This window comes from Cherax quadricarinatus, chromosome 53, assembly GCF_038502225.1.
Source record: "Cherax quadricarinatus isolate ZL_2023a chromosome 53, ASM3850222v1, whole genome shotgun sequence".
NCBI lineage: Eukaryota > Metazoa > Arthropoda > Malacostraca > Decapoda > Parastacidae > Cherax > Cherax quadricarinatus.
In genome coordinates this window covers 13,865,661-13,892,834 of record NC_091344.1, presented here as the reverse complement: position 1 = coordinate 13,892,834, position 27,174 = coordinate 13,865,661, and the positions used below count along the sequence as shown (strand labels likewise).

Below are 27,174 nucleotides of genomic sequence, written 5' to 3'. Positions count from 1 at the left end.
AAAGAGAGAAAGAGAGAGAGAAAGTGAGAGAGAAAGAGAGAGAGAAAGAGAAAGAGAGAGAAAGAGAGAGAGAGAGAGAGAGAGAGAGAGAGAGAAAGAGAGAGAGAGAGAGAGAGAGAGAGAGAGAGCTAGAGAGAGAGCAAGAAAGAGAGAGAGAGAGAGAGAGAGAGAGAGAGAAAGAGAGAGAGAGAGAGAGAGAGAGAGAGAGAGAGAGAGAGAGAGAGAGAGAGAGAGAGAGAGAGAGAGAGAGAGAGAGAGAGAGAGAAAGAGAGAGAGAAAGAGAGAAAGAGAGAGAAAGAGAGAGAGAAAAAAGAAAGAAAAAGAGAGAAATAGAGAGAGAAAGAGAGAGAAAGAGAGAGAGAGAGAGAGAGGAGGGAGGAAAAAGGAGGGAGGACTGTCGATTAAGACGAAGTTACATTCCTGAAAAATGTCTTAGACAAAAATAATCGTGTAAAACTTAACAAGTATTTTCGTCTCCTAACTGAAAAAAAGATAACGTAATGTAGTTGGTTGTTGCGATATATTAAGTTTAATGCACTGTTAAATGCTACAAATGTTACATACATATTTCTTAATTTAAATTGTGGTTCCTGGTGTATGTATGTGTTTCTGAAGAGAGTGGAGAGGGATGCTGTGGCCCTACTGGGTTGAGGTGGATAGTTGAGGATTGTTTGCCGAGGTGGATGGTTGAGGCTCTGGCACTAAGTCAATGGTTGTACTGGAGCAGTGAGAAATTCTGTAATGCATCTCTGGTCTCTTTTTAGCCTGCATCATTTTCTACAGGTAACAGTAAAACATCGTCCGCTGTTCTAGTCCCCATTTCAGGGGTCCTCTTCAGTAAAAAAAAAAGTATGCGATTTTACCAATAATATGGAACTGCTCATGTAACTGTAGCAATGTTAACTGTTTTTCTTCAGGTTCTTCTTCCTCAGTTATCTGCCTCCCTTATATCTGCGCAATGAGCTCTGCCAACATTTCTGCCTTTGTCATCATCTTCTAAGAGCTCATTCACATCATCTTCCTGCATATGTTCAAAGCCTTTCTCTGGTAATCTCCTTGCCAATTGAACTATTTCCTGCAAACCTACTCTCAAGTGAAGGAACACCTGTGAAAGTATTCACCACACTAGGCCATAACTTTCCTCAGCTTGCATTTAATGTTGAGCGGGACACTTCATTCCATGCACTTCTAAAATAGCTGATGGCATATGCAACGTTAATTTTGTGCCAAAAGTTTGGTACTGCAAGGATGGAGTCAGTGTCTATTACTGAAATAAGTTTCTGCATCACATTTTATGTGTAGTGACACTTGAATGACCTAATAACTCCCCGATCTAGTGGTTATATTAAATATGTTGTATTTGGTGGTAAAAATACGACTTTTACATGTGGGTGCACATCAAATAAAGCTTCTGGATGAGTACGGGAATTATCAAGCATGAAGAGAATCTTGAATGCAAGGCTCATGCTGCACAGGTAAAACATGACTTCAGAAATAACGTGATCCTTAAACCAGTCAACAATTCCTGTCATTCATGCAGACTGTTCTGACCTTCAAAGAGCAGCAAGGTGGGTTTATCTACACCTTTTAAAGCATAAGAAATCTTGGAATGATAAATAACCATGGGTTTACACTTAAAATCACCAGATGTATTACCGTAGAGGAGCAAACCGAAGCAATCTTTCGCTACCTTGAATTGAGGTGCACTTTTCTCTTGATAACTGATGTAAGTTCTTGCTGGCTGGTATCGTCTTCCTATACACACATGTCTCATCAGCCACCCTCAGAAATAATTTCCTGCGATTCAGTAGGGAAATTAAATGCTGCCGTGTGATTAGCTGAAGCATTTTTATCAGAAAACGTAATATGGTTTAGTCTATTACGTAACTTGAACTTGTGGAACCAGCCTCTGCTAAACACACTCTTGTTCAGGCCTTCCTTCCTCATCACACACTATTCTGTAGTACCCTAAGACTTCTTCCCTTACTATGATGAAATTAAGTGGAGTACCTTCATTTTTTTGGTTCAATCCACTCAATCAATAGGTCTTCAGTTTTATTTAGCTGTTGTGACCTATGTGTCATTCTTTTGAGGTAATGACCTGGGTTATTCACTGCACAAGTCCACATATTTGCCTAATTCCCTTTAACTGAAGGAACTGATGCTTCATTAAGGCCATAAGCTTTCGTCATCTCCACCACACGTGTACCGCTTTTAAGTTCGTCTAATATCTCGAGTTTCTTCATAACATCAAGACCTGAAAGCTTAAACTTTTTTCTTGCCACTTCCAGCATCACTCACAAGATATGATGATGAAAAACAAAAAATTAATTCACAAACACGGAGCTGAGAATGGTATGGGACAAAAATATACATGGAGCACTGAGACATGGGAGGTGGGATGGGGGAGACAGGAGAGGGCACTAGGCCTCTCCTCCCAGTGGCCTGATCAACAGGCTGGAGCCCCGCGGTGCTCCAAATTTATCCCCCTAAAGTTACACCGTCATATATGTATTTCATGGAGTCATGATTAAAAAAAGACCGCATTTTTGCAAACACTGTATATCAAGAAGTCAGAATATCATGTCTTAATCGACAGTCTACTGTATGTATGTATGTACGTACATATATGCGTGTGCAACAAACATCAGGAGGAAGACAACACTCAAAGACCAAGTAATCAGGTTGAAGGAGGAAGGTGGGAAGCTCACAAGGAATGACCAAGAAGTTTTTGAAGAGCTCAGCATGAGATTTAGGAAGGTATTCTCAGAGAATCTACTGGAGCTCTACAACAAGGTAAACTAAGACAGGTAAAATAAGTAAGACAGGAGAGAGAGGGATTGGTAGATGGCATTTTCTTGGACTGTAAAAAGGCTTTTGATACAGTACTACACAAGAGACGTACAAAAACTTGAGGAGCAGGCAGGAACAACAGGAAAAGCACTAAAATGGATCAAGACACACCTGACAGGAGGGAAACAACGAGTAATGGTCTGTGATGAGTCGGAATGGATGTATGTGATGAGTAGGGGTCCAGAAGGATCAGTCCTAGGGCCAGTGCTTTTTCTTGTATGTGTGAATGACAAAAACATAAATGATAGAGTCAGAGGTATCCCTGTTTGCAGGTGACGTGAAACTAATAAGAATACAAGCAGACAGAGACCAGGAAAGGCTACAAGCCTGGTCTGACAAATGGCTCCTAGAACTTAACCCTACCTAATGTAAAGTTATGAAGCTTGGGGAAGGATAAAGAAGACCACAGACAGAGTACAGGTTCAGGGGGCAAAGGCTGCAAACCTCACTCAAGAAGAAGGGCCTTAGGGTGAGTATCATACTGAGCATATCCCCTTAAGTGCACACCAACTAAATAACTGCTGCAGGAAATGAGCGCCTGACAAATCTAGGAACAGCTTTTCGATATCTAAGTAAGGAGTTATTCACGACACTATACATGTGTACATCAGGCTGTTACGACTTTGATGTCATAACTTAAAATAAAATGGTCCTATAAAATAATGCTCCATAGTACCGGGATTGAACTGAAAGCAAACGCGTTTTATTCCTGTCAGTCAGGCAGTGGTCAGGACAGGAGCAGATGAGAGGTGTGTTTAGTTCAGTATGTGTAGGAAGGCAGCTGGGTGAAGTTGTCATGGGTTGGCGTTAGTGTGAGTAGGTGGTTTGGCAAGTTTTTTTTTTTTGTATGCTATAGGTAGTTTTATGTTGAAGTGCTCTCACGTTTATTTGTAAAGCCCTAGTATGCAGAGGCCTGTTTATGCGAAAGTACTGTATGGTGTTTTACCTGCTGGTAATTAGTCTATCAGGCAGAAGTGAAGAGGGTGGTGTGTATGTCAATGAGCCTCCCACACTGCGTAATACAGGCCCATATAATAATAATAATAATAATAATAATTATAATAATAATAATAATAATAATAATAATAATGGATTACACAGCACCAGTATGGAACCCACACCTGGTCAAGCATATCAAGGAATTGGTGAGTGCAGAGGTTTGCAACAAGACTAGTCCTGGAGCTAAAGGGTATATCCTATGAGGAGAGGGTTAGGGGATGCAACCTGATGATACTGGAGGACAGGATGACTAGGGGAGGAATATGATAAAGATGTACAAAATACTGAGAGGAAATGACAAGGTGAACAGGGACAGAATGCTTCAGAGATGGGAAATAGAAACAAGAGGGCACAGCTGAAAGTTGAAAACTTGGATGAATCATAGTATTTCTTCAGCCGTTGAATTATCTGGAAGTGGAACAATCTGGAGAGTGAAGTGGCAGAGGCAGGATCCATACATAGCTTTAAGAAGAGATATGAAAAGGCTCTTGAAGCCAGGAGTAGACCTAGTAGTGACCAGGAAAGAGGCGGTGCCAGGAACTGTGACTAGACCCCTGCAACCATATACGTATAGGCGAGTACATGCATATGTGCACATACACATGCACAGACATGCGCACACACACAAACAATAAAAATCAGCATTCAAATAAATCACAAAAGAGTCTCAAGGGGATTACTGGATAGCAGCTCAAGGCCTTTTTTGCACCTGTCCCCAGTGCCCCATCAGGAACTAGCAATATTGGAAAATTGAAAACTGATATGGAAAATCATGGAGTGAACTGGAATGATAATACTTGGGCATGGACTTCTGCTAACATTGTGTTAGCTGACCTCACGTATGCAGCAACAAAAAGTGAAAAAGGCCTTGAGCTGCTATCCACTCTCCTTTGTGCTGTTGCACGCATGCATGCATGCATGCGTGCATGTGTGGGGGGTAATGTTTTCAGATCACACATCAGGGGACTGGGGGGTTCACTCCCCAACACAGGTGAAACACTGGGTATGTTTCCTCACACCTGCTGCCCCTGTTTGCCTAGCAGCAAGTATACCCGAGTGTTAGCTAACTGTTGTGGGACTCATCCTGGGGTACAGCATTACATGACCCCAATGGAAATAAAACAGTCTTCAGTGACAAACTGACTTCATTGGGTTATCTTGGGTTACCAATCTGAGTTTATCCAAAAGTATTGTTACCATCGATATTGGCTAATTTTGATCGTATGGGTACTGACCTAAAATTAAATATAGGCATCAACAATAATTTGGGAAACATCACATCCCTAAGAAACACACACACAATCCCCTCATTTGAAATTCTCTGCCCTAGTTAATTATACTCCATTCAATATCAAATGTATTGGATAATTTATACCTGCCCAGTAACCTATCCACTGGCTTGGCAAATGGATACTCGCAGCATATCATTATATTATTCTACCTTAAATATACCTGCACCATCCATTATACATTGTCCTGGTTAAGTGATAGCTGCCTTTATCACCTTTTCTATAATCATTTGATTATTTAACGACATCAACCACAGACCTGCGGATATACAAAAACTAAGCTGCTTTTGGTTTGCACTATACGTCACCTCGGCTATCCTTTACATAGATTGAAAAAGAATACACTTGATTTATTGTCTTTAACAGTAAAGTGACATAACAGCTGCTTAAGTTTGCTTATGAAAAAAAAAAATTATGCTGCTTTTCCTGGTTTTTACCCAGAAATATGACAATTTTGTGAGGATTTTTAAGTGGAACTTGCAGATTTGGCTTATTGGGCAAGCATCGTTTTGTCAAACAAGCCAAAAGTAAACTCATCATTTTGATAACTCTGCAAAAATAATTCTGAGTATCACCAAATTAATATATTTCTCTACATGTTATTAAATTTTTAAATTTCAACAAGGTTAAGTTGGTTTTGGAGCAAAACAAATGTACAAGATAAGAATTTTAAGGACCCTTTTTTTTATAAAGCAGGTCAGTATGCTTGACCAACTTGCTTATCAGGGGCATCTACTTGTGATTTTGGGAGGTAGAGAGCAAAACTTGAGTTGTGCCCAGTCTTCTCCATGTTCGGGTACAGCCTACAACCGACACAGGTTTCTTTATAGTGAAGGTATGAAGTATACACTATGATCGTATTGTAAGATTAGACCTTTAAGTCACATATGATATACACAGTTTAAGCAGTGCATATATCTGGGTCTGTTAATCTGTGGTCCTGTATGATTTAACACTTGATACGATACAAAACACTTAAAAGCCATCTGAGCTTACATGGAACCACTACACATTTTGATTATTTATTCTCGTTCATCGGTATTGTGTGCATGAAGCAGTGAGATTTGACGAGCATAGCCAAGGGAAGCAAAAGTACCCTGTGGTTACCAATAACAAGTACCAAATGACCACAGCATAGTGGCTGGCTGAGGGACCATGGATGTGCCGTCTACACCATTACACTCGTTGTAAATAATACATCCTATAGACTAGAGATCAAATGTTGTGAAATTTCTCTATAAAAGTTTCTGGTAAATTTCTCTCTCTACCGTAAGGGTGTTTTTTTTACATGTTGGCACTAGGTGCTATTTAACACACTCCTTTCCCTGCCATATGTCATAAATATGTCACTAACCTAATATATCTATCAACATGATCAGCAGCAGTGGCTGTAGCTACCACCAATTGGTACAAAGATGGTAGGCAGCATATACACTTCCATCTGCTTTCAGTCCCATCATGCCTCTACATGAATTTATTGGACCAATACAGCCAATATTAGTGAACCCCTACACCACACAACCTCCTTTAATGCACTTTTACTCACCCCTTACAGCCAAACCTCTTCTCAACGGCATAAACTGATATTTTGGCAGCATACTCAGGACGAAGTGAAGTTCTGAAGGTTGGAGAGATGAAAAGCAGATGAGTGTAGACCACATGGAGGTTAACTTGGATGCATAAGTAGCAGTAGCAATGTGGCTTTGAATTAGCCTGTCGATACATGGAGAATCATGGCCATATGTAGACATGGGTAAGAGGATAATCATGGCTAAAAAGAGAGGAAATTGGAAGGCAGGCAGTGGAGGTAGCAAGATAAAAGCAATGGATGGAGGAATGGTGGTGATGGCCACACAGTGGTGAAGGCCACTCTTCACCTACACACAGTCCTCCATGCTCATTAACAAAGGGTTCACATACTCAAACCCCTCGAATTCGCTCTGGTCGATGTTCTCGATGGCACGTCTGAAATACACAATAAAACAGTGTTAAGCTCATACTGTATATGTTAAAAGTGTCATGGTCTCAATAGAAATATGTCACAATGACTTTTTTTGGGGTTAGCCTTGGTTAAATCTACATATGTTAAGTAATACATATATATGTATGTATACATATCATCCAAATGCCCTAAGAACCAACTGACAAATTTATACCACTGTTCATAAAACTATCTATAGACTTCCAAAATAAAATTTATGTTAACAAACCTTAACAATTAAACACAAAAAATACCAAAATCATTCACCAAGCACATATATAACCAACCATAAGTAAAATGAACCCACATTGTCATATCACTTATATGACCTGTCTCATGTATACAGTGGACCCCCGGTTAACGATATTTTTTCACTCCGGAAGTATGTTCAGGTGCCAGTACTGACCGAATTTGTTCCTGTAAGGAATATTGTGAAGTAGATTAATCCATTTCAGACCCCCAAACATACACGTACAAACGCACTTACATAAATACACTTACATAACTGGTCGCATTCGGAGGTAATCGTCATGCGGGGGTCCACTGTATACTGTACATCGTATAAATTTGATTCGTGTGTAGCTCTTCAAAATCATGATTATTTCAACTCCCAGGAAACTTTCTCTTTAATTCATCCATATCTGAGCACTTTCAACCAGTTTCTAGAATGACTTGTTCCAAAATATCAAATTGCCACAACACTGAATCACGGTCTGGACATGTATATTGAATCTTAAAAAAAAAGAAAAAAAGTTTAACGCCTAGCTTAGATTTTTATAAGAACCCACTTGATGCAAAATGACCTAAGTGGCAAAAAAAGAAAACTACACCTAAAAGCAACAAAGTGCATCATATTTTGACAATGCACAATTGTTAGAAATCAATCACTTGAGTCATTTTAAGGGTTATTGTTATGCAATGAATGTAGAATTTTTTTATGACCACTGTGGACCATACAGCACAAAAAGTGTAAAGGCTCGATCCTTCATCTCCTAAGTGGCAGAGAAATACTAACAATAATGGGATGAAAAGCTTATTAAATGTATCCTAGTAATTGCAAGAAGTTAATGTACAATTAAGTCCAGATTTGTGCTGGGGTTATAAGCATAAAACAGTGTATACTGTGTACTGAAACTCATGGATAAAATTATGCTGAACTTCTTCACACTATATAATGTAGACAAGACATATAACATTGTAAAATGCCAGACAATAGCATGAGGGGCAAGTCATGAAAATGGAAACAGCCTGTAAACAAGGTGTTGCCTGATACAAAGGCAAAATATATTTTCAGCACTCAAACAGTGAAAGACAGAGATAACACCAAATCATATTATATCCAACATTGTCAAAATACTCAATGGGCTGACCATTTTGAGTAGCCCTAATGAAGATATATATATGTACTCAAAAGTTTAACCTCAGCTCATCTGATCTCTAATAAAACCAGTGACCAAGGCATGCCTCCATGCCTTGCATACACACACAAAGCAGGAATCTAGTAATGTATGACAAGTAGAGTCAAGCATATAAACTAAGGTTGTCTACCAAAGTGGTTAATACACGTTTAATATTACTGTGGACCCTCCATTATCACAACACATATTCACCAAGAGGTATATTTTCTTCAGTGTATATACTGAAAATGTTTACTCTAAAATCTAGTTTAAGGATTAAATCATTCTTGATAGGCAGTGTACCGGTATACAGCCTTGATTCTCTTTACGTAATCAATAGGTTTGAAACCTAATGAACCAATCTCGATTACCCAAATGCAAAGGTATGCTGTCAACAGTAATGACTTGATAAAGTTCTGGATAAGACGTAACATTTTCACAATGAAAGCTTCCTCGGAACCAGTGTCTTTTTTCAGGCAATTATATGAACTGCTATACTTTTATTCTGTATCATGGCTAACCTACCAATTTCTGGTTAAGATAATAATCCTTACATTAGAATTAAGTCAAAAGCAAGATTACAACTACAGTTGTGGAAGAGAAGGACAATACATTCAGACCAGTGAGTGCAACATGTTGGTAAGCCGGTTCCCGGACAGATGGCCAACGGACATTTGGCCAATAGACATTTCACCGAACGGACGAAATGGCATTCTCACCTATCCTAACATAATTTTCCGTTCGGTCTATTTTCCATTCAGCCAAAAGGCTGTCGGTGCAATGTCCGTTTGGCAAATCACCCTTTAGTTAAATGTCTGTCAGCCAAGTGTCCGTCGGTCATCTGTCCGGCCACGGGGTAAGCCGTATTACCCACAGCGCTAACGGCCACCCCAGTTTAATGTGCCTTTAAATACCACCCTTTAGTCACATGAATGAATTGAATGAATAACTACAGTAGATGCATGCATGAATGAAAATATTATCTAGTGATAAAGATCCTTATTAGGTGATTTTTCCTAACTAATAAACAATCACAAACATCTAAGATTAGATTCCAAGTTAGATAGGTTTGAACAATCTACAAAAGTAAATACAAAAGTATAAGTATATAGGAGCATATAACAATAATAATTATCCTTATTTCTACAAGTACGTGTACATGATACGACTTATACAGACCTAGCTGATATCACTGACATACTATATAGAAAGCCCCTGGTTATGCAGAGCATTTAAGACAACTTAGGTTAATTTTGTCCCCAGGATGAAACCAGTCAGCTAACACCCAAGTACCTACTTACTGCTATGTGAACAGTGACAGCAGGTGTCTTAAGGAAACATGCTCAATGTTTCTACCCTTACCAGGGATCGAACCACAGACCTAAATGTGTAAGCTGAGTCTATTGAACTACAAATGGTTATAACTAGGACCATAATTTTTAAAGACGTGGACCGGTAAGCCAGTGGAAGGCCTCAGTCAGTTGACCAAAAGCTCCAACGGCGGGTCATCACCTGAAGATCCTCATCAGGAAACACTTGTCCTGTTTCTTGACGAACCTTACCTAACCTGTAAGCTGAGTGCACTACCAACCAAGCTATGGAACACCTCTTTACCTCTGATGAGTTTCGAGATTTTTCTACTCCTGGAGCTAGGTCCTGGGCCAGGCTTGTTTGGCGATTGCCAAGTCAACCAGGTGGTTGTTGTTGCTGCTGGCGGCCCCCCTGGCCGGATGCTGTCTGCCTGGTAATGATTCCAGAGATGGTTGTTCCAGTGCCACAGTGTCAAACCACGGAGTTAAATGCAATGGTTGGATGAAAGAATTGGTGGCTATATTCCCCTCAAGGGAGGTTCTTTGATGCTAGTGAGGGGCTCTTAATCCAAGGAATTGGACTTGCCCTCCCCTAACCTTGGATTGAACCTAAATGCCTCTCAGACACTATATGACCCTGATGGGTTTAGTGCTTCCTCATAAATATAATAATAATGGTGGTTACATTGATAAGTGAATGAATGGAGCAGATAAAAGTATGAAGTGAATAAATGAATGTATGGGAAAATAAATTAATGAATTGATGAACAAATGAATGTAAGGATAAATGAATACATGATTAATGAACAGATAAAGTTAAACGAAGGAATGAATGTATGAACAGATAAACAGTAGATGCTCCACCACAACTTACACACACACACACACACACACACACACACAGTAGTGGAGGCTTCACCATACACACACGTGCGACCAGTGAAGAGGCGGGGCCAGGAGTTGCGAATCGACCCCCACAACCAGGTGAGTATAAACACAGTATGTTGAAAATGGTATAAAATATCATCAAGCTGATGATTTTGACATGTGCAACAGTTAGGTATCGTTATAGTTGAAACATTTCGCCTACGCAGTAGGCTTCATCAGTGAAATATAGAGAATATAGACACCAGTAGTAGTATAAGTTAGTTTAGGCACAGGTACACACAAGGTACCTGTTTAGACAGGTACACACAATATACTATGTATGATAATTGTACATAATTCCATCACCCTTGTAGAAATATATTGAGGTGGTCAGTCCCTCAGCCTGGAGAAGAGTTCAGCTCCATGGTCTGGAATCTTTCTCCAGGTTGAGGAACTGACCACCTCAATATATTTCTCCAAGGGTGATAGACTGATTACATCTTTACCTTGCCACAACTGCTGCCTACAATACATTCTGCTCTGTATTTGACTCATGAAGCCTACCGCATAGACGAGCGAAACGTTTCAACAATAGATACCCAACTGTTGCACGTCCTAATCACCCCACACACAGTAGTGGAGGCGACACCAAAACCTCCACACACAAACAGTAATGGAGGCTCCACAATCTCCACATATACATCGTGGAGGCTCCACCACAACTTCCACATATACATAGTGGAGGCTCCACCACAACTTTCACATATACAGTAGTGGTGGTTCCATCACAACCTCCAGATACACAGTAGTGGAGGCTCCGCCACAACCTCCCCCCACACACAGTAGTGGAGGCTCCACAACCTCCAGATACACAGTAGTGGAGGCTCCGCCACAACCTCCCCCCCCACACACAGTAGTGGAGGCTCCACAACCTCCCAACACACACTAGTGGAGGCTCCACCACAGCCTACACACACACCATAGTGGAGGCTCCACCACCTCACTGCCGAGTGTTTGAGAAAGCAGGCACATCAAATCATACCCAAGAAATGGCTGCTCACTCTCCTGCCACACCATAAATGCGCCGAACAGTGTTAAAACCCAACACTTACACGTGATGCACATGTTCAATACTCTCCTTGAGAGGGTAACTCATCCACGTATCGTACTACCCAATATGAGAAAAGTCTACCGCACTGCTCCTCTATGTTCCCATGAATAATCGTGTAATTTATTTATTGCTTTGCGTGTTAGGCTATGTCGTGTCATAATAAACATACCTCCTTTACAAGGCTACTTGTAAGAAATATTTAAAAAATCTAAAGAGCACAGTTTCCTATGTTCTCCACAAATTCCTAGATTTAAATGACCTACTATCTACCATAATAATGGAAGGTTTCGCTTTGTGCAGTTTATCATAATAAAGCCTCTACTGTCATGGAAATATAACCATAAAAAATAACAAAATACAGACGAATATTCCTAAACATAAGGTGGAATAAAAGACAATTTTATAGCCTCATCATAAAGGGTTAAATAAGTAGACAAATACTTGGCCAGGCTGACTGCGAACACACAGGTGAAAGGTGAGTGTAAGAGGCTTTGCTACCTTGAGAATTACCTGCAGAGAGGGAGGCAGGGGCATGTGACCCTCGCTCTCCAAACAGGTGAGAATGAAAGTGAATGAAGGAACTTCCCTTGAGGCTTACTTGCAGGCAGGAGGGTAGGAAAGGTTTACCTTTAACTTACCTGCTAGGAGGAATAGAGTGAAAATAGTTACCTTTACTTGTAGGAAGGAAAATGGTGACTTACCTTCTCACTATCTAGAGGGAGGAAAGGGCGACTTACCTTGTCACTACCTAGAGGGAGGAAAGGGCGACTTACCTTGTCACTACCTAAAGGGAGGAAAGTTCATGCCAGTGGTGGTGGCTGTTCTGTTGCCTTCAAACTAACTAATGAACACAATCAAAAGCAGAGACTCGATCCCTGCAACAACAAATAAGCTAGTACAAAAACAGTGAAATACAAGTATGTATCTAGGAAAAGGGGATAGGTAGAATAAACACAGCTGCTCTAGATCTTGTTTCACCTACCTTAAATGTTGCTGTTAGCGTAGAGCAATATTAAAGTTTAGAGCACAAGTGCCTAAATAATGTGCATCACTGGCTTGCCTTCTCTTTATTAAAGATCCTTGCAAAAGTAATACTGCTATAAAAAATATGCTCAAAACTAAGCGCTAAACCCACAACGGTCATACAGCGCTGCACAAGTAATAGTAGCAATATATTCATTGAAGATAAGATATTGCAACATACCTCAAACTCCTCAAGGGAGGTTCCTTGATGCTGGTGAGGGACTCCTGATCTAGGGAGTTGGATCTGTGCTCCGGTTCCCTGAATTGAGTCTGAATACCTTCCATCCCATCCCCCCACACACATGAGCTGTATAATCCTACGGGTTTAGCGCCCCCCCATGATTATAATAATTACATAGCTCAAAGTCTTTTACATTCCTCGTCCACTTTTTTGAATATCTTGACTACGTTTTTTACTCTGATTTAGGTTTAGCTTCGATTTCTCCATAAAAGAGTAACTGAAGTTTATTCATCCAGAAAATCCTATTTTTGGGGGGGAGGGGGAGACTCACTGGAATTATATTTGGCTCTCTGCATTACATTCACACCACACATTGCCCTCAGACATGTCATCTCCACTACCTCCATCCTTCTCCTTGTTGCAACATTCACCACCCATGTCTCACACTCATACAAGTGCGTTGGTATAACTATATTCTCATACATTCCGTTCTTTGCTTTCATGGATAAAGTTCTTTGTCTCCACAGACTCCTCAGTGCACCACTCACCTTTTTCCCACTGCGACTCGCCAAGGAGTCGAACCCATGCTGCTTTGGCCCGCCTCGTAGTGAGCGAAAACACATGATGCTTTAGTCCACGGGACCACACAATCCTGAAGAATGACGAACCTAGGTGTTTTACCCTGGGTGCGTCATTCCTGAGGATTGTGTGGTCCCGTGGACTAAAGCGTCATGTGTTTTCGCTCACCATGAGGCGGGCCAAAGCAGCATATATATATATATATATATATATATATATATATATATATATATATATATATATATATATATATATATATATATATATATATATATATATATATATATATATATATATATATATTATATATATATATATATATATATATATATATATATATATATAAATACATATATATATATATATATATATATATATATATATATATATATATATATATATAGCCCTTTACCAGCATCAAGACACCCCCGAAGGTATTCTATTCTATGGCTAACTTTATTTTTAAACTACGAACACTGTGTCGAGGATGCGGTTTCCACAACATGGTTCTCACGGTATTATTAAAATTCTAAGAGAAAGAACTGAGAACTGAGTCTAATAAATCCACTGGTTAAATTTGCGAAAACAGTGTACGACAGTGTTGACTGAGCCAAGAGCAGCGCTGCGTAAATGCTGGCATACCGGCCTGGAGTCGCCGCCGCCATTATAATCTGCTACTTCTACCTGTCACACTTTAATACACCTATGAAATAAACAGTGTAGTTGAGAAGTGTCAACAGGCAAACATCAGAGACTAATGTAACTTCTCCCTTATTTTTTTCCGCTAGTGTTTTTTGATCTTTTGCTGCCTTTATAAAGTACACTGGTATTCTATAAGTAAATGTCTAACCGCCTTCTCTCTTCCTAATTCCTCTACCATATATTTTTATTAGCAATTTTTATTCTTTCTTCCCGGATAATTCCTGATGGTTATATTAGACCTACAATGTTAATGCTTGTTACCTATTAACTGCTATCATGCGTGCGTGCGTGCAGGGGGGCATGTGTGCGCGCAGGCTGACATTTGCGCGTGCGCGGGTAAGTGCGTGTATGTTCGTGCGTGCGTATGTGCACGCGCGTGTACACGTACTCAGTTGTGTTCACGGGTGGGGGAAGGGTCGAGCTTAGCTCCCGTCCCCGCCTCCTAGCTACTTTCATTGACAACTGATTTTGACCTCTTGGGCCTTATCATATCTACTCTTGAAGCTGTGTACTGAGTTTGATCCACCATTCAGTTCCCTGTCTCTCAGATTCTAATCCTGTTAATTAAACCAGTCTGACTATATCAATTCGTCTAAAGATTCTGTTACCTGGAGATTATTCCGGGGATCAACGCCCCCGCGGCCCGGTCCATGACCAGGCCTCCCGGTGGATCAGGGCCTGATCAACCAGGCTGTTACTGCTGGCCGCACGCAGTCCAACGTACGAGCCACAGCCCGGCTGATCCGGCACTGACTTTAGGTATCTGTCCAGCTTTCTCTTGAAGGCAGCCAGGGGCTTATTGGCAATTCCCCTATTGTTTCATACTATGGAACAATGCTCTTCTCCAGACTGAGGGACTGACCACCTCAAAACTTTAAGGGTGATGGACTGATTACATCGTCTTCAAGTATCTGTGTAGGCGAAACGTTTCATAATAAAGATACCTAACTGTTGCATATGTGTCTTACCTAACAATTCCCCTAATGCTTGATGGGAGGCTGTTGAACAGTCTTGGGCCCCGGACACTTATGGTGTTTTCCCTTAGTGTACCAATGGCGCCCCTACTTTTAACTGGGGGTATTTTGCATCGCCTGCCCAGTCTTTTACTTTCGTAGGGAGTGATTTCTGTGTGCAATTTGGGAACATTCCTTCCAGGATTTTCCAAGTGTAGATTATGATATATCTCCCCCTCCTGCGTTCCAACGAGTACAAGTCAAGTGCTTCCAAGCGTTCCCAGTAGTTAAGGTGCTTGACAGAACTTATACGTGCAGTACACTCTCTAGATCTGCAATTTCACCTGCTTTGAATGGAGATGTTAATGTACAGCAGTATTCCAGCCTAGAGAGAACAAGTGATTTGAAAAGGATCATCACTGGCTTGGCATCTCTCGTTTTGAACGTTCTCATTATCCATCCGATCATTTTCTTTGCACTTGCGATCGTGGCACTGTTGTGATCCTTGAAAGTGAGATCCTCAGACATTAGTAACTACTCCCAGGTCCCTTACATTATTTTTCCGCTCTATTATATGGCCAGAGTCTGTAGTATATTCTGTTCTAGTTATTATCTCCTCCAGTTTTCCATAACGGAGTAGTTGGAATCTGTCCTCATTGAACATCATATTGTTTACCGTTGCCCACTGGAAAACTTTGTTTATACCTTCTTGGAGGTTAACCGCGTCCTCAGCAGATGACAGCCTCATGCAGATCCTAGTGTCATCCGCAAAGGATGATACGGTGCTGTGGTGTATATCTCTCTATGTCTGATATGAGGATGAGGAATAAGATGGGGGCGAGTACTGTGCCTTGTGGAACAGAGCTCTTCACTATGGCAGCCTCCGATTTAACTCTGTTGACCACTACTCTTTGTGTTCGATTTGTTAGGAAGTTGAAGATCCATCTCCCCACTTTCCCAGTTATTCCTTTAGCACGTATTTTATGGGCTATCACGCCATGATCGCATTTGTCAAATGCTTTTGCAAAGTCTGTGTATGTAGTAATGTAGATCTACGTTTTTTCAACATTTGAAAGTATGTAAAAAAACGTTTTTTTTTTTTACATTTGAAAACGTGTAAAAAACTTTGATCTACTTTTTTTTTTATATTTGAAAATATGTAAAAAAAAACCCGAAGATCTACTTTTGGAGCACTACGCATGTGAACGTAAATCTGTTTGGACAGTTTAAGGGTTAATTAAGCATGCACGTACCACCACCGTTACACGGGTAATATGTGAAACTGGCGATATGCTACGCGTAATATTCACGCCAGGTTCTTTCCATATTCTGATATTTGTAACCTTTCTCTGCACATGCCGTACTGTGTCCGATCTGCCCTCTCCCCCAATTTACATGATCCATCATTCGTTCGAACTCACTCAAGAAGCCACTTATTTGCAGTCTGTTGAGGTCTTAAGTTTATTACTGTCTTCTCACGTTATTTTTCTCATTAGTTTTATATCCGCAAAGATGCGCACAGAACACAATACCCTGTGGTACGCCATTTACATATAACAGGAACAGTAGCGGTCAAAAGTACTGATCCTTGCGGAACCCTACTCGCTACTCTCTCTCTTGGATGTCTCATCTCTTACCGTTACCTTCTGTCTTCTCTCATTTAGGTACTTGACCCACTGAAGCACTCTGAATTTTAACCCTGTATGTATGGTACTTCATCACGTTTTTTATAGTCCAAGAAGATGCAATCCTCCTAGCCCGCTCTTTCCTGTTTTATCTCCCTGACTCGGCCAACAGAATTCCAGCAAATCTGTGAGGAGGATTTTTCATTCATAAATCCGTGCTGGTTTTCTGCAAAGATTTTTTTTCCTCCAGGTGCTTAGTTATCCTTTCCTCACTATCCCCGTGTGTGTGTGTGTGTGTGTGTGTGTGTGTGTACTCACCTAGTTGTGGTTCCAGGGGTCGAGTCATAGCTCCTGGCCCCGCCTCTTCACTGGCCGCTACTGGGTCACTCTCCCCGCACCATGAGCTTTATCATACCTTTGCTTAAAGCTATGTATGGATCCTGCCTCCACTACATCGCTTTCCAAACTATTCCAGTTCCTGACCACTCTGTGACTGAAGAAATACTAACATCCTTGTGATTCATCTGTGTCTTCAACTTCCAACTGTGTACCCTTGTTGTGTCCCATCTCTGGAACATTCTCTGTCCACCTTGTCAATTCCTCTCAGTATTTTATATGTCGTTATCATGTCTCCCCTATCTCTCCTGTCCTCCAGTGTCGTCAAGTCGATTTCCCTTTTAACCTCTCCTCGTAGGACATACCCCTTACCTCTGGGACTAGTCTTTGCATTTTCTCTAGTTTCTTTACGCGCTTGGCTAGATGTGGGTTCCAAACTGGTGCCCCATACTCCAATATGGGCCTAACGTACACGGTGTACAGGGTCCTGAACGATTCCTTATTAAGATGGCGGAATACTGTTCTTAGGTTTGCTAGGCGCCCATTTGCTGCAGCAGTTATTTGGTTGATGTGCGCCTCAGATGGACCTGGTGTTATACTCACCCCAAGATCTTTTTCCTTGGGTGAGGTCTGTAGTCTCTAGCCCCCTAGACTGTACTCCGTCTGCGGTCTTCTTTGCCCTTCCCCAATCTTCATGACTTTGCACTTGGTGGGGTTGAACTCCAGGAGCCAATTGCTGGACCAGGTCTGCAGCCTGTCCAGATCCATTTGTAGTTCTGCCTGGTCCTCGTCCAATTGAATTATTCTCATCTTCACATCATCTGCAAATGGGGACACTTCGGAGTCTATTCCTTCCGTCATGTCGTTCACAAATACCAGAAACAGCTTCGGTCCTAGGACTGACCCCTGTGGAACCCCACTCGTTACAGGCGCTCACTCTGACACCTCGCCTCGTACCATGACTTGCTTTCTTCCTGACAGGTATTCCTTGATCCATTGTAGTGCCTTCCCTGTTATCCCTACCTGGTCCTTCATTTTTTTGCACTAATCTCTTGCGTGGAACTATCAGACGCCTTCTTACAGCCCAAGAAAATGCAGTCTACCCACCACTCATGTCTTATTACTGTCACCCTCTCATAGAACGAGTAGGTTTGTGACACAGGATTTCCCGTTCCTGAAACCGTGTTGGCCGTTAAGCTCATTTCTTGCTAGGTGTTCCACCACTCTTCTGATAACCTTCTCCATGACTTTGCATACTATACATGTTAGTGACACTGGTCTATAGTTTGGTGCTTGTATGTCGCGTGTGTGTGCTCACCTAATTGTGGTTGAAGGGGTCGAGACTCAGCTCCTGGCCCCGCCTCTTCACTGATCGCTACTAGGTCCTCTCTCTCTCTGCTTCCTGAGCTGTATCATACCTCTTCTTAAAACTATGTATGGTTCCTGCCTCCACTACTTCACTTGCTAGGCTATTCCACTTCCTGACGACTCTATGACTGAAGAAATACTTCCTAACGTCCCTGTGACTCGTCTGAGTCTCCAGCTTCCAGTTGTGACTCCTTGTTTCTGTGTCCCCTCTCTGGAACATCCTATCTCTGTCCACCTTGTCTATTCCCCGCAGTATCTTGTATGTCGTTATCATGTCTCCCCTGACCCTTCTGTCCTCCAGTGTCGTCAGACCGATTTCCCTCAACCTTTCCTCGAACGACATTCCCCTGAGCTCTGGGACTAGCCTTGTTGCAAATCTTTGTACTTTCTCTAACTTCTTGACGTGCTTGACCAGGTGTGGGTTCCAGACTGGTGCTGCATACTCCAGTATGGACCTAACATACAGAATGTACAGTGTCTTGAACGATTCCTTATTAAAGTATCAGAAAGCTATTCTCAGGTTTGCTAGGCGCCAGTATGCTGCAGCAGTTATTTGGTTGATGTGTGCGTCCGGTGATGTGCTCGGTGTTATGGTCACCCCAAGGTCTTTCTCCCTGAGTGAGGTCTGTAGTCTTTGTCCACCTAGCCTATACTCTGTCTGCAGTCTTCTTTGCCCCTCCCCAATCTTCATGACTTTGCATTTGGCAGGGTTGAATTCGAGAAGCCAGTTTCTGGACCACATGTCCAGCCTGTCCAGGTCTCTTTGCAGTCCTGCCTCATCCTCATCCGATTTAATTCTTCTCATCAGCTTCACATCATCTGCAAATAGGGATACTTCAGAGTCTATTCCTTCCATCATGTCGTTCGCATATATCAAAAATAGCACTGGTCCTAGAACTGACCCCTGTGGGACCCCGCTCGTCACAGGCACCCACTGTGATACCACTTCACGTACCATGACTCGTTATTGCCTCCCTGTCAGGTATTCCCTGATCCATTGCAGTGCCCTCCCTGTTATATGCGCCTGATCCTCCAGCTTCTGCACTAATCTCTTGTGGGGAACTGTGTCAAAGGCCTTCCTGCAGTCTAGGAAAATGCAATCAACCCACCCCTCTCTCTCGTGTCTTACTTCTGTTACCTTGTCATAAAACTCCAGAAGGTTTGTGACACAGGATTTGCCTTCCATGAACCCATGCTGGTTTTCATTTATAATCTTGTTCCGTTCCAGGTGTTCCACCACTCTCCTCCATGACTTTGCATACAATACATGTCAGAGACACAGGTCTGTAGTTTAGTGCCTCATTTCTGTTTCCTTTCTTAAATATGGGGACTACATTTGCTGTCTTCCATTTCTCAGGTAGTTGCCCAGTTTCAAGGGATGTGTTGAAAACTGTTGTTAGTGGCATACACAGCATCTCTGCTCATTCTCTAACGACCCACGGAGAGATGTCCGATCCCATCGCCTATGAGGTATCAAGTCACTTAGCAGCTTCTTCACCTCCTCCTCGGTTGTTCGTATGTCATCCAACACTTGTTGGTATATTCCCTCTTGATGTTCCCTTCTGTGCTGTCTTGTCTTGATCATTTCTTGTGAGTTCTCCACCTTCTGTCCTCAGTCTGATCACCTGGTCTTTGTTGTCTTCCTCCTGATGTAGCTATACAAGAGTTTCGGGTCAGTCTTGATTTTCGATGCTATGTTATTTTCATACTGCCGCTGGGCCTCCCTCCTTACCTGTGCATACTCGTTCCTGGCTCTGTGACTGATCTCCCTATTTTCATGTGTTCTCTGCCTTCTGTACTTTTTCCATTCTCTATTTCACTTTGTTTTTGCCTCCTTACACCGTCGGGTAAACCAGGGGCTCGTTCTGGTCTTCCCATTGTTTCTGTTGCCCTTGGGAATAAACCTTTCCACTGCCTCCTTGCATTTTGTTGTTACATATTCCATCATTTCATTTATTGGCTTTCCTGCCAGTCCTCTGTCCCATGGAACCTCCTGCAGGAAGTTCCTCAACCCTATGTAGTCCCCTCTTTTATAGTCTCGCTTTTCCAATTCAACTCCTGTTACTCTCTCTCCACTTGCAACTCTACTATGTATTCAAAGCATGGAACCACGTGGTCACTAGCTCCTAGGGGACTCTCATATGTGATGTCCTCAATGTCTGAACTGCCCAGGGTGAACACAATCTTGCTGGTTCATCCTCCCCTCTCACTCTGGTAGTGTCCTTAACATGTTGGTGCATGAGGTTTTCCAGCACCACGTCCAACATCTTGGCTCTCCATGTTTCGGGACCCCCATGTGGCTCCAGGTTTTCCCAGTCAATTTCCCTGTGGTTGAAATCCCCCATAATCAGCAACTTTGCTCTGCTGGAGTGAGCTCTTCTTGCCACCTCAGCAAGTGTGTCCACCATTGCTCTGTTGCTCTCTTCATATTCCTCTCTTGGCCTCTTGCAGTTCTGTGGTGGATTATACATCACTGCAATGACCACCTTGTGCTCCCCAGACTGAAGTGTACCTACTATGTAGTCCCTTTCTCCTGTCTCGTCTATGCCTCCCATTTTCTCGAATTTCCATCTGTTTTTTACGAGCAGAGCAACCCCTCCTCCCTCTCTGCCCCTTCTATCTTTCCTCATGATCTGGTATCCTGGTGGGAAGATTGCGTCTGTTATTGTCTCCATGAGTTTTGTTTCTGTAACTGCTATGATGTCTGGGGACTTCTCATTGATTCTTTCTTGCCATTCATCATATTTATTCGTTAATCCATCCGCATTTGTGTACCAAACCTTCAACTTCTGTTCTAATACTGTAACTGTGGTCCTGGTGGAATACTGGGGTTGGGAGAGCAGGAGCCCTGGTGGGGGCCCTGTGGGAGGTTGCAGTGGAGGTGGAGGAAGAGCTCCCATAGGGGGTTGCTGTAGGGGTAGGGTTCGTGGTATGGGGGGTGGGAACAGAGGGATCGGTGTGTGATGGTTTGGATTGTTCAGTTGCCTTGGGGGTGTCGTGGCTGGAGTCCTTCTGCAGGTGTGTCTGGGGGGTGTGCTTGTCCTTCCACCTGTTCCTGGGTTATTCTGCTCTCCTTTTTCATTTCCTCCCATTCATCCTTTCGTTTTTGCACTCTCTCTTTCAGTATCATCCTTTCCTCCTGTGTTCTGTCTAGATCGAGGTACACACTCATGAACTCCTGTTTGCCTCTCAGCCGTGCTTTCTCCTGCAGGATCATGGTTCGGGTTGATTATGTGTGTGTGTGTGTGGATGGATCGGGTAGGGTTGCGGGTGGGGGGTGCCTGTGGGGTGTGCGGGTGGGTGTGTGTTTGGGGTGGGCTGGCGCGTGGGTGGGTGTTTGGGGTGTGCGCGGGTGCGGGTAGGGGTGGGTGTGCGTGCGTGTGGGTGTTTGGGGTGGGTGGGTAATGTGCGCGAGCCACCAGTGGCTGCTGCCTGGCTTGCTTGTCAGATATGTGGATTAGCGTTCAGCGTTTCTGGTAATGTCTTAAGTTAATTACTTTTCCCAGCAGTGCCGACCATCCTGCCTGGAGAAGATCTTGTCTTGTAGTCTTCCTGGACCTGCCAAAAACCCATTTCTAGTTCCTTCAATATTGTTGCTCTTATACTTGACTTTAGTCTGCACTCTGGGTCCCATGTCTTTATATTTATTTCACTATATGGTGTTCTACACACATAAATAACCCGTACATAGGTGTGACTAGTTAATGGTCCAAATCGAACCGAAGCATCGTCAAAGTTTTTTTTCCTATGTGCGGGTTATTTGTGTATTGTTCCAGTCACGGTATTGTGCCTTTATGTTCTTCACAGTTCTACAGTCATATTAATTACCATTTTCCCCAAATACTTTAATTTCTATTTTAGTTCTTTTCTATTGATCAATATCTGTTTCTATTTTATTCCCAATATAATTTCATATAATTTTCTGTAGATACCTGGAGTATACCTAGAGAGTGGAGAGGGCTTCGGGGGTCAACGGATAATGTAAGTTTTGTTTCGTCCACCAAGGTCTTGATCGTTACTCTTCCATCTAGTTTATGAGGTTGGTCAGATTTGTTCTGTCCATAAAACATTACTTAAGGGATGCTCACTTTGTGTTTTAAATTACTCAAACTTACCCTCTATAATACACAAATAACCCGCACATAGAAGAGAGGAGCTTACGGCGACGTTTCGGTCCGACTTGGACCATTTACAAAGTCACACTAACGAGAAGTGGAGCAGGACGGGTATATATAGGCAGGAAGAGGTAGAGGCAGAAGAGGCAGAAGAAGAAGAAGAGGAGGAGGAGGAGGAGGAGGAGGAGGAGGAAGAGGAAGAGGAAGAGGAAGAGGAGGAGCAGGAGGAGGAGGAGGAGGAGGAGGAGGAGGAGGAGGAGGAGGAGGAGGAGGAGGAGGAGGAGGAGGAGGAGGAGGAGGAGGAGGAGGAGGAGGAGGAGGAGGAGGAGGAGGAGGAGGAGGAGGAGGAGGAGGAGGAGGAGGAGGAGGCGGAGGAGGAGGCGGAGGAGGCGGAGGAGGCGGAGGAGGCGGCGGCGGCGGCGGCGGCGGCGGCTGGGTAGTAGTAGTAGTAATGTTATTGTGTTCGTTGTTTCAATACGATTCACACCCCATTTTAAAATTTCCAGCAGCAAAATTGTCATTTTCAACAGTTACGCTAATTACTGGTGCTGTTGGTAACGCTGCTAGTAGGGATCTTGGTGTTACTACTGGGTGGTAGTGGAACATTACCACCCACAGCCTCCTACCTTCCCTACCCGAGTCACCATGACAACCTTCCACAAGACCACAAGCTTCCCACACTAAAAATGTGACAGTATTGACGGGGGGTATTGCGGGCAGCTTTTTATGGTGGCATTATTAGTTGCTGTATCCTCAAGCATCTTACAGAGGGCACTAGGGCCACCACATTGTGAATAGCTGCTGCTGCTGCTGAGGGGAGGGGGAAGATGGAAGATTAAATACAGGAAGGGAGGAACACGGAAGAGGAAGATACTGAAGTAGGATAAGGGAGAAAGACGAGTGGTTGAAGGAAATAGGAATTAAGAGACACGATGATAAAATACAGCAGATATGAAGGAAGAGAATAACCGAAAAATAAGCTAAAAGAGGCACCAGAGGAGTTGAAAAACAAAGGGAAATTAAAAGAAAGATGATGATTAAGTGCAAGTCAAAATGGAGATAAAATAAAAAAATTGTGAAATGTGTAAGCGAGAAAGAAAAATTATAAGAGGATATGAAGGGGAGTTAGAGGGTTCAAAGAGTAAAAAGGACGATGTATGTCTGGTACAAAGAATAAAAGAAATGATACATGAAGTAAAAATTATGAGACAGCATGAAAAACAGAGTTAAAGTTTGAAAAAACGAGTAGCAGAAGGAAAGATCGAACACGTGGAGGAAAACACTGGAGGTGATAGAGGTGGAGGCAGAGGAGGAGGTGGGTACAGGCTTGACACAAGGCTCAGTAGGAGGCATGATAGAGGGAATCAAGAACTAACAATGAGGTAGTGAGTGAGGAGTTACTCACAACTAACAGTGAGATAGTGAGTGAGGAGTCACCCATAACTAACCGTGAAGTAGTGTGTCTACCTGGAGGTTATTCCTGGGGGTCAATGCCCCTATGGCCCGGTTCATGACCAGGCCTCCTACTCAACCAGGATGCTACTGCTGGCCGCATGGAATCCAAGTCATGAACCACAGCCTGGCTGGTTAGATGCTGATTTTTGGAATCTATTCAGTTTCCTCTTGAAGACGGCTAAGGGTTTATTAGTAATTCCCCTTATGTATGATGGGAGACTGTTGAACAGTCTTGAGCCCCTGACACTTGTGTTTTCTTTCAATATAGTACTCATGGCACCCCTGCTTTTTATAAGGAGTATACTGCACTGTCTACCGAGTCTTTTGCTTTTGTAAGGAGTGATTTGTGTGTGTAGATTTGGGCCTAGTCCCTCTATGATTTTCTAGTTGTAAATTGTGATGCATTTTTTCTCACCTGCATTCCAACGAGTGCATGTCAAAGGACTTCAAATGTTTCCAGTAATTAAGGTGCTTGACTGAATTTATGCTTGAAGTGGAGGTTCTCTGTAGATTCTCCAAATCTGGAACATCACCTGCCATGAATGGGGCTGTTAGTCTACAGCAGTATTCCAGCCCAGAGAGAACAAGTGACTTAAAAAGGATCATCATTAGCTTGGCATCCTTTATTTTGAGGGTTCTCATTATCCATCCTATCATTTTCCTCGAGGCTGTGATGACACTATTGTAATCCTTGAAGGTGAGATCCTCTGACATTATCACCCATAAGTTCGTCACATTAGTTTTTTGCCCTATTGTGTGGTTAGAATTTATTTTATACTCTGTTCAAGGTTTTACTTCCTTAAGTCTTTCCATAACAAGAGTAAATGAAACTTGTCCTCAATGACTATCATATTGTTTTCTGTGGTCCACTGAAAGACTTGGGTTTATATCCACTTGGAGGTTTACAGTATCCTTGATGAATGATGCTCATGCAAATTCTAGTATCGTCTGCAAAGGAAGATACAGATTTACATCTCTATGTCATATACTTATGGGGAAAAGGAAAAAGATGGGGGAAGAGTGCTGTATTTCATAGAGCTGAGCTTTTCACTGTGGCAGCCTCTAATTTAACTCTGTTTACCATTACTCTTTGCATTTTATTTGTTAGAAAGTTAAAGATCTGTCCACTTTTCCAGTTATTCCTTTAGCAGGCATTTTTTGTGCTACTACACCATGATTGCACATATTGAAGGCTTTTGCAAAGTCTGTGTATGCTGCATCTGCATTCTGTTTGTCCTCCACTGCATCCAAGAAATTAAAAGCAGGAGCAATCTGCTCTAAGCCCATGTTGCCCTGGGTTGTGCAACTGTTGGGAATCCAAGTGATTAGCAATCTTGGTTCTTAAAACTTTTCAGATTTTCATAATGTGGGATTTTAGTACTATAAGTCTAAGTCTTTGTTGTTGCCTTACTGCCACCTTTGTGGAGTGGGAGTATATTCTATGCTTTTAGTGACTATGGGATGACCCCCGTGTCTTGGCTCCCTCTCCACAGAATACCTAAGGCACACGATAAGGGTTTCTTGCAGTTCTTGATGGACGTGAGTTTCAGGAGTCACAAACAGCTAACAATGAGGTAATGGTGAGGAGTCACTCGCATCTAACACTGAGGTAGTGAGTGAGGAGCTACTCACAACACCAAGGTAGTAAAATTCACTCACAACTAACACTGAGGTAGTGAATGAGGAGTCACCCTCAACTAACACTGAGGTAGTGAGTGAGGAATTGTTCACTACCTCAACTAACAACTAACCTGCCTTCTAAACAACAATTCGTTCTCTTCTAGCCTAGCACTGTCACATAACCCTCAAAATCAAGATCCACTATGCCCCTCATGCAGGTAGAAACCCACCTTCTCCCCTCCAACCCCAGGTAATAAAATCCCTCCCTCTTTTATCAAAACTAGAAACTTGTTAAACAAGAGGACATGTGCAACTAATGAGACATTTTATTGTGACATTTCACTCTCCAGGAGCTTTGTCAAGCCAATGCAAACAATACAAGAACAGAGGGTATATACAGGTAACAAGTGAGGTGAAAAATACACTACGGTATTACTACTGGCCCATGCTACTGCAAGACTTATGTTCTTTTACCTCACCTGGTTGAAAATTGGAAACAAACTGGATGATAGTGTTAGTCAAACTCAATGGACAGCTTCAAAAGTAGATACGATAAACACAAAAATAAAAATAATTAGTGATGCTGATGAAAGTAATCTTGGAAGTGGGGCTAAATCTGGATACAAATGTGGACTTGATTTTGGGGTTGCTACCCCTATGACTCTTCCCAAAGCATGCCTCCCAGTTGCTGGCCTAATAAACGAGGTTATTGATGCCAACCACACACACACATCTCAACATATGCACCACAGCCTGGCTGATCAGGAGCTGACATGAGAAATTTATGAAGTTTCCTCATGAAGGCAGCCAGGTGTTTGTAATTTCCTTTATGCATGAAGGAAGCTTGCAGAAACTTAGTCTCAACCCATAAACACATTTTACCGAGTACAATTTGGCAAGGAGACGGGGAGACACAGACAGACAGACAGACAGACAGACAGACAGACAGACAGACAGACACACACACACACACACACACACACACACACACACACACACACACACACACACACACACACACACAAAGCAAATTTTGTACTTACGCATCATCAGGGGTTAGTTGAATAGGCTCATCTGTAAATTCTGGTGGGAAGTTTGCCAGATCTCGTTCAGAGTCTAGCCTGGGGCGATATGGCGGGGGTACCTGTCGCTGCTCCAACTGTAACAACAACAAAGCAAACATACACAGCCACTAATTCAAACATTCTTACCACACCACAGAATATGTACAAAGCACCAATTTTGAAAACTTTTTTTTTAAGGCTAGAAATATAATGCTAAACAGATACAGCTTAGCAACTCCATATCATACTAGTAAGTGCTGCCTGTATATATGCAGTACAGCGGCACAGAACTCCTAATGAGGAGGTGTGCACATAGCAATAAGCTTAAAGCCAAAAGAATCTCGAG

At 42.4% G+C, this 27,174-nt stretch overlaps 1 protein-coding gene across 7 annotated transcripts in view; it reads right to left on the bottom strand.

Moving 5' to 3' along the window:
• Positions 1 to 2,561: 2,561 nt before the first annotated feature.
• Positions 2,562 to 27,174, bottom strand: part of aPKC (protein kinase C iota type) — a 525,119-nt gene continuing 500,506 nt past the window's right edge. For 5 of the 7 annotated variants that reach the window (XR_011393461.1, XM_070096339.1, XM_070096341.1 and 2 more), the window contains 2 exons: positions 26,808 to 26,923; positions 2,562 to 7,106 (listed from right to left, as the gene is read on the bottom strand). Coding sequence is in view for 6 of the 7 variants with exons in the window: in XM_070096339.1 (XP_069952440.1) it covers positions 7,019 to 7,106; positions 26,808 to 26,923 (204 nt within the window). In the remaining variant the exon portion in view is untranslated. The remainder of the gene's footprint in view (positions 7,107 to 26,807; positions 26,924 to 27,174) is intronic. The other 2 variants (XM_070096340.1, XM_070096338.1) reach the window with 1 other exon arrangement.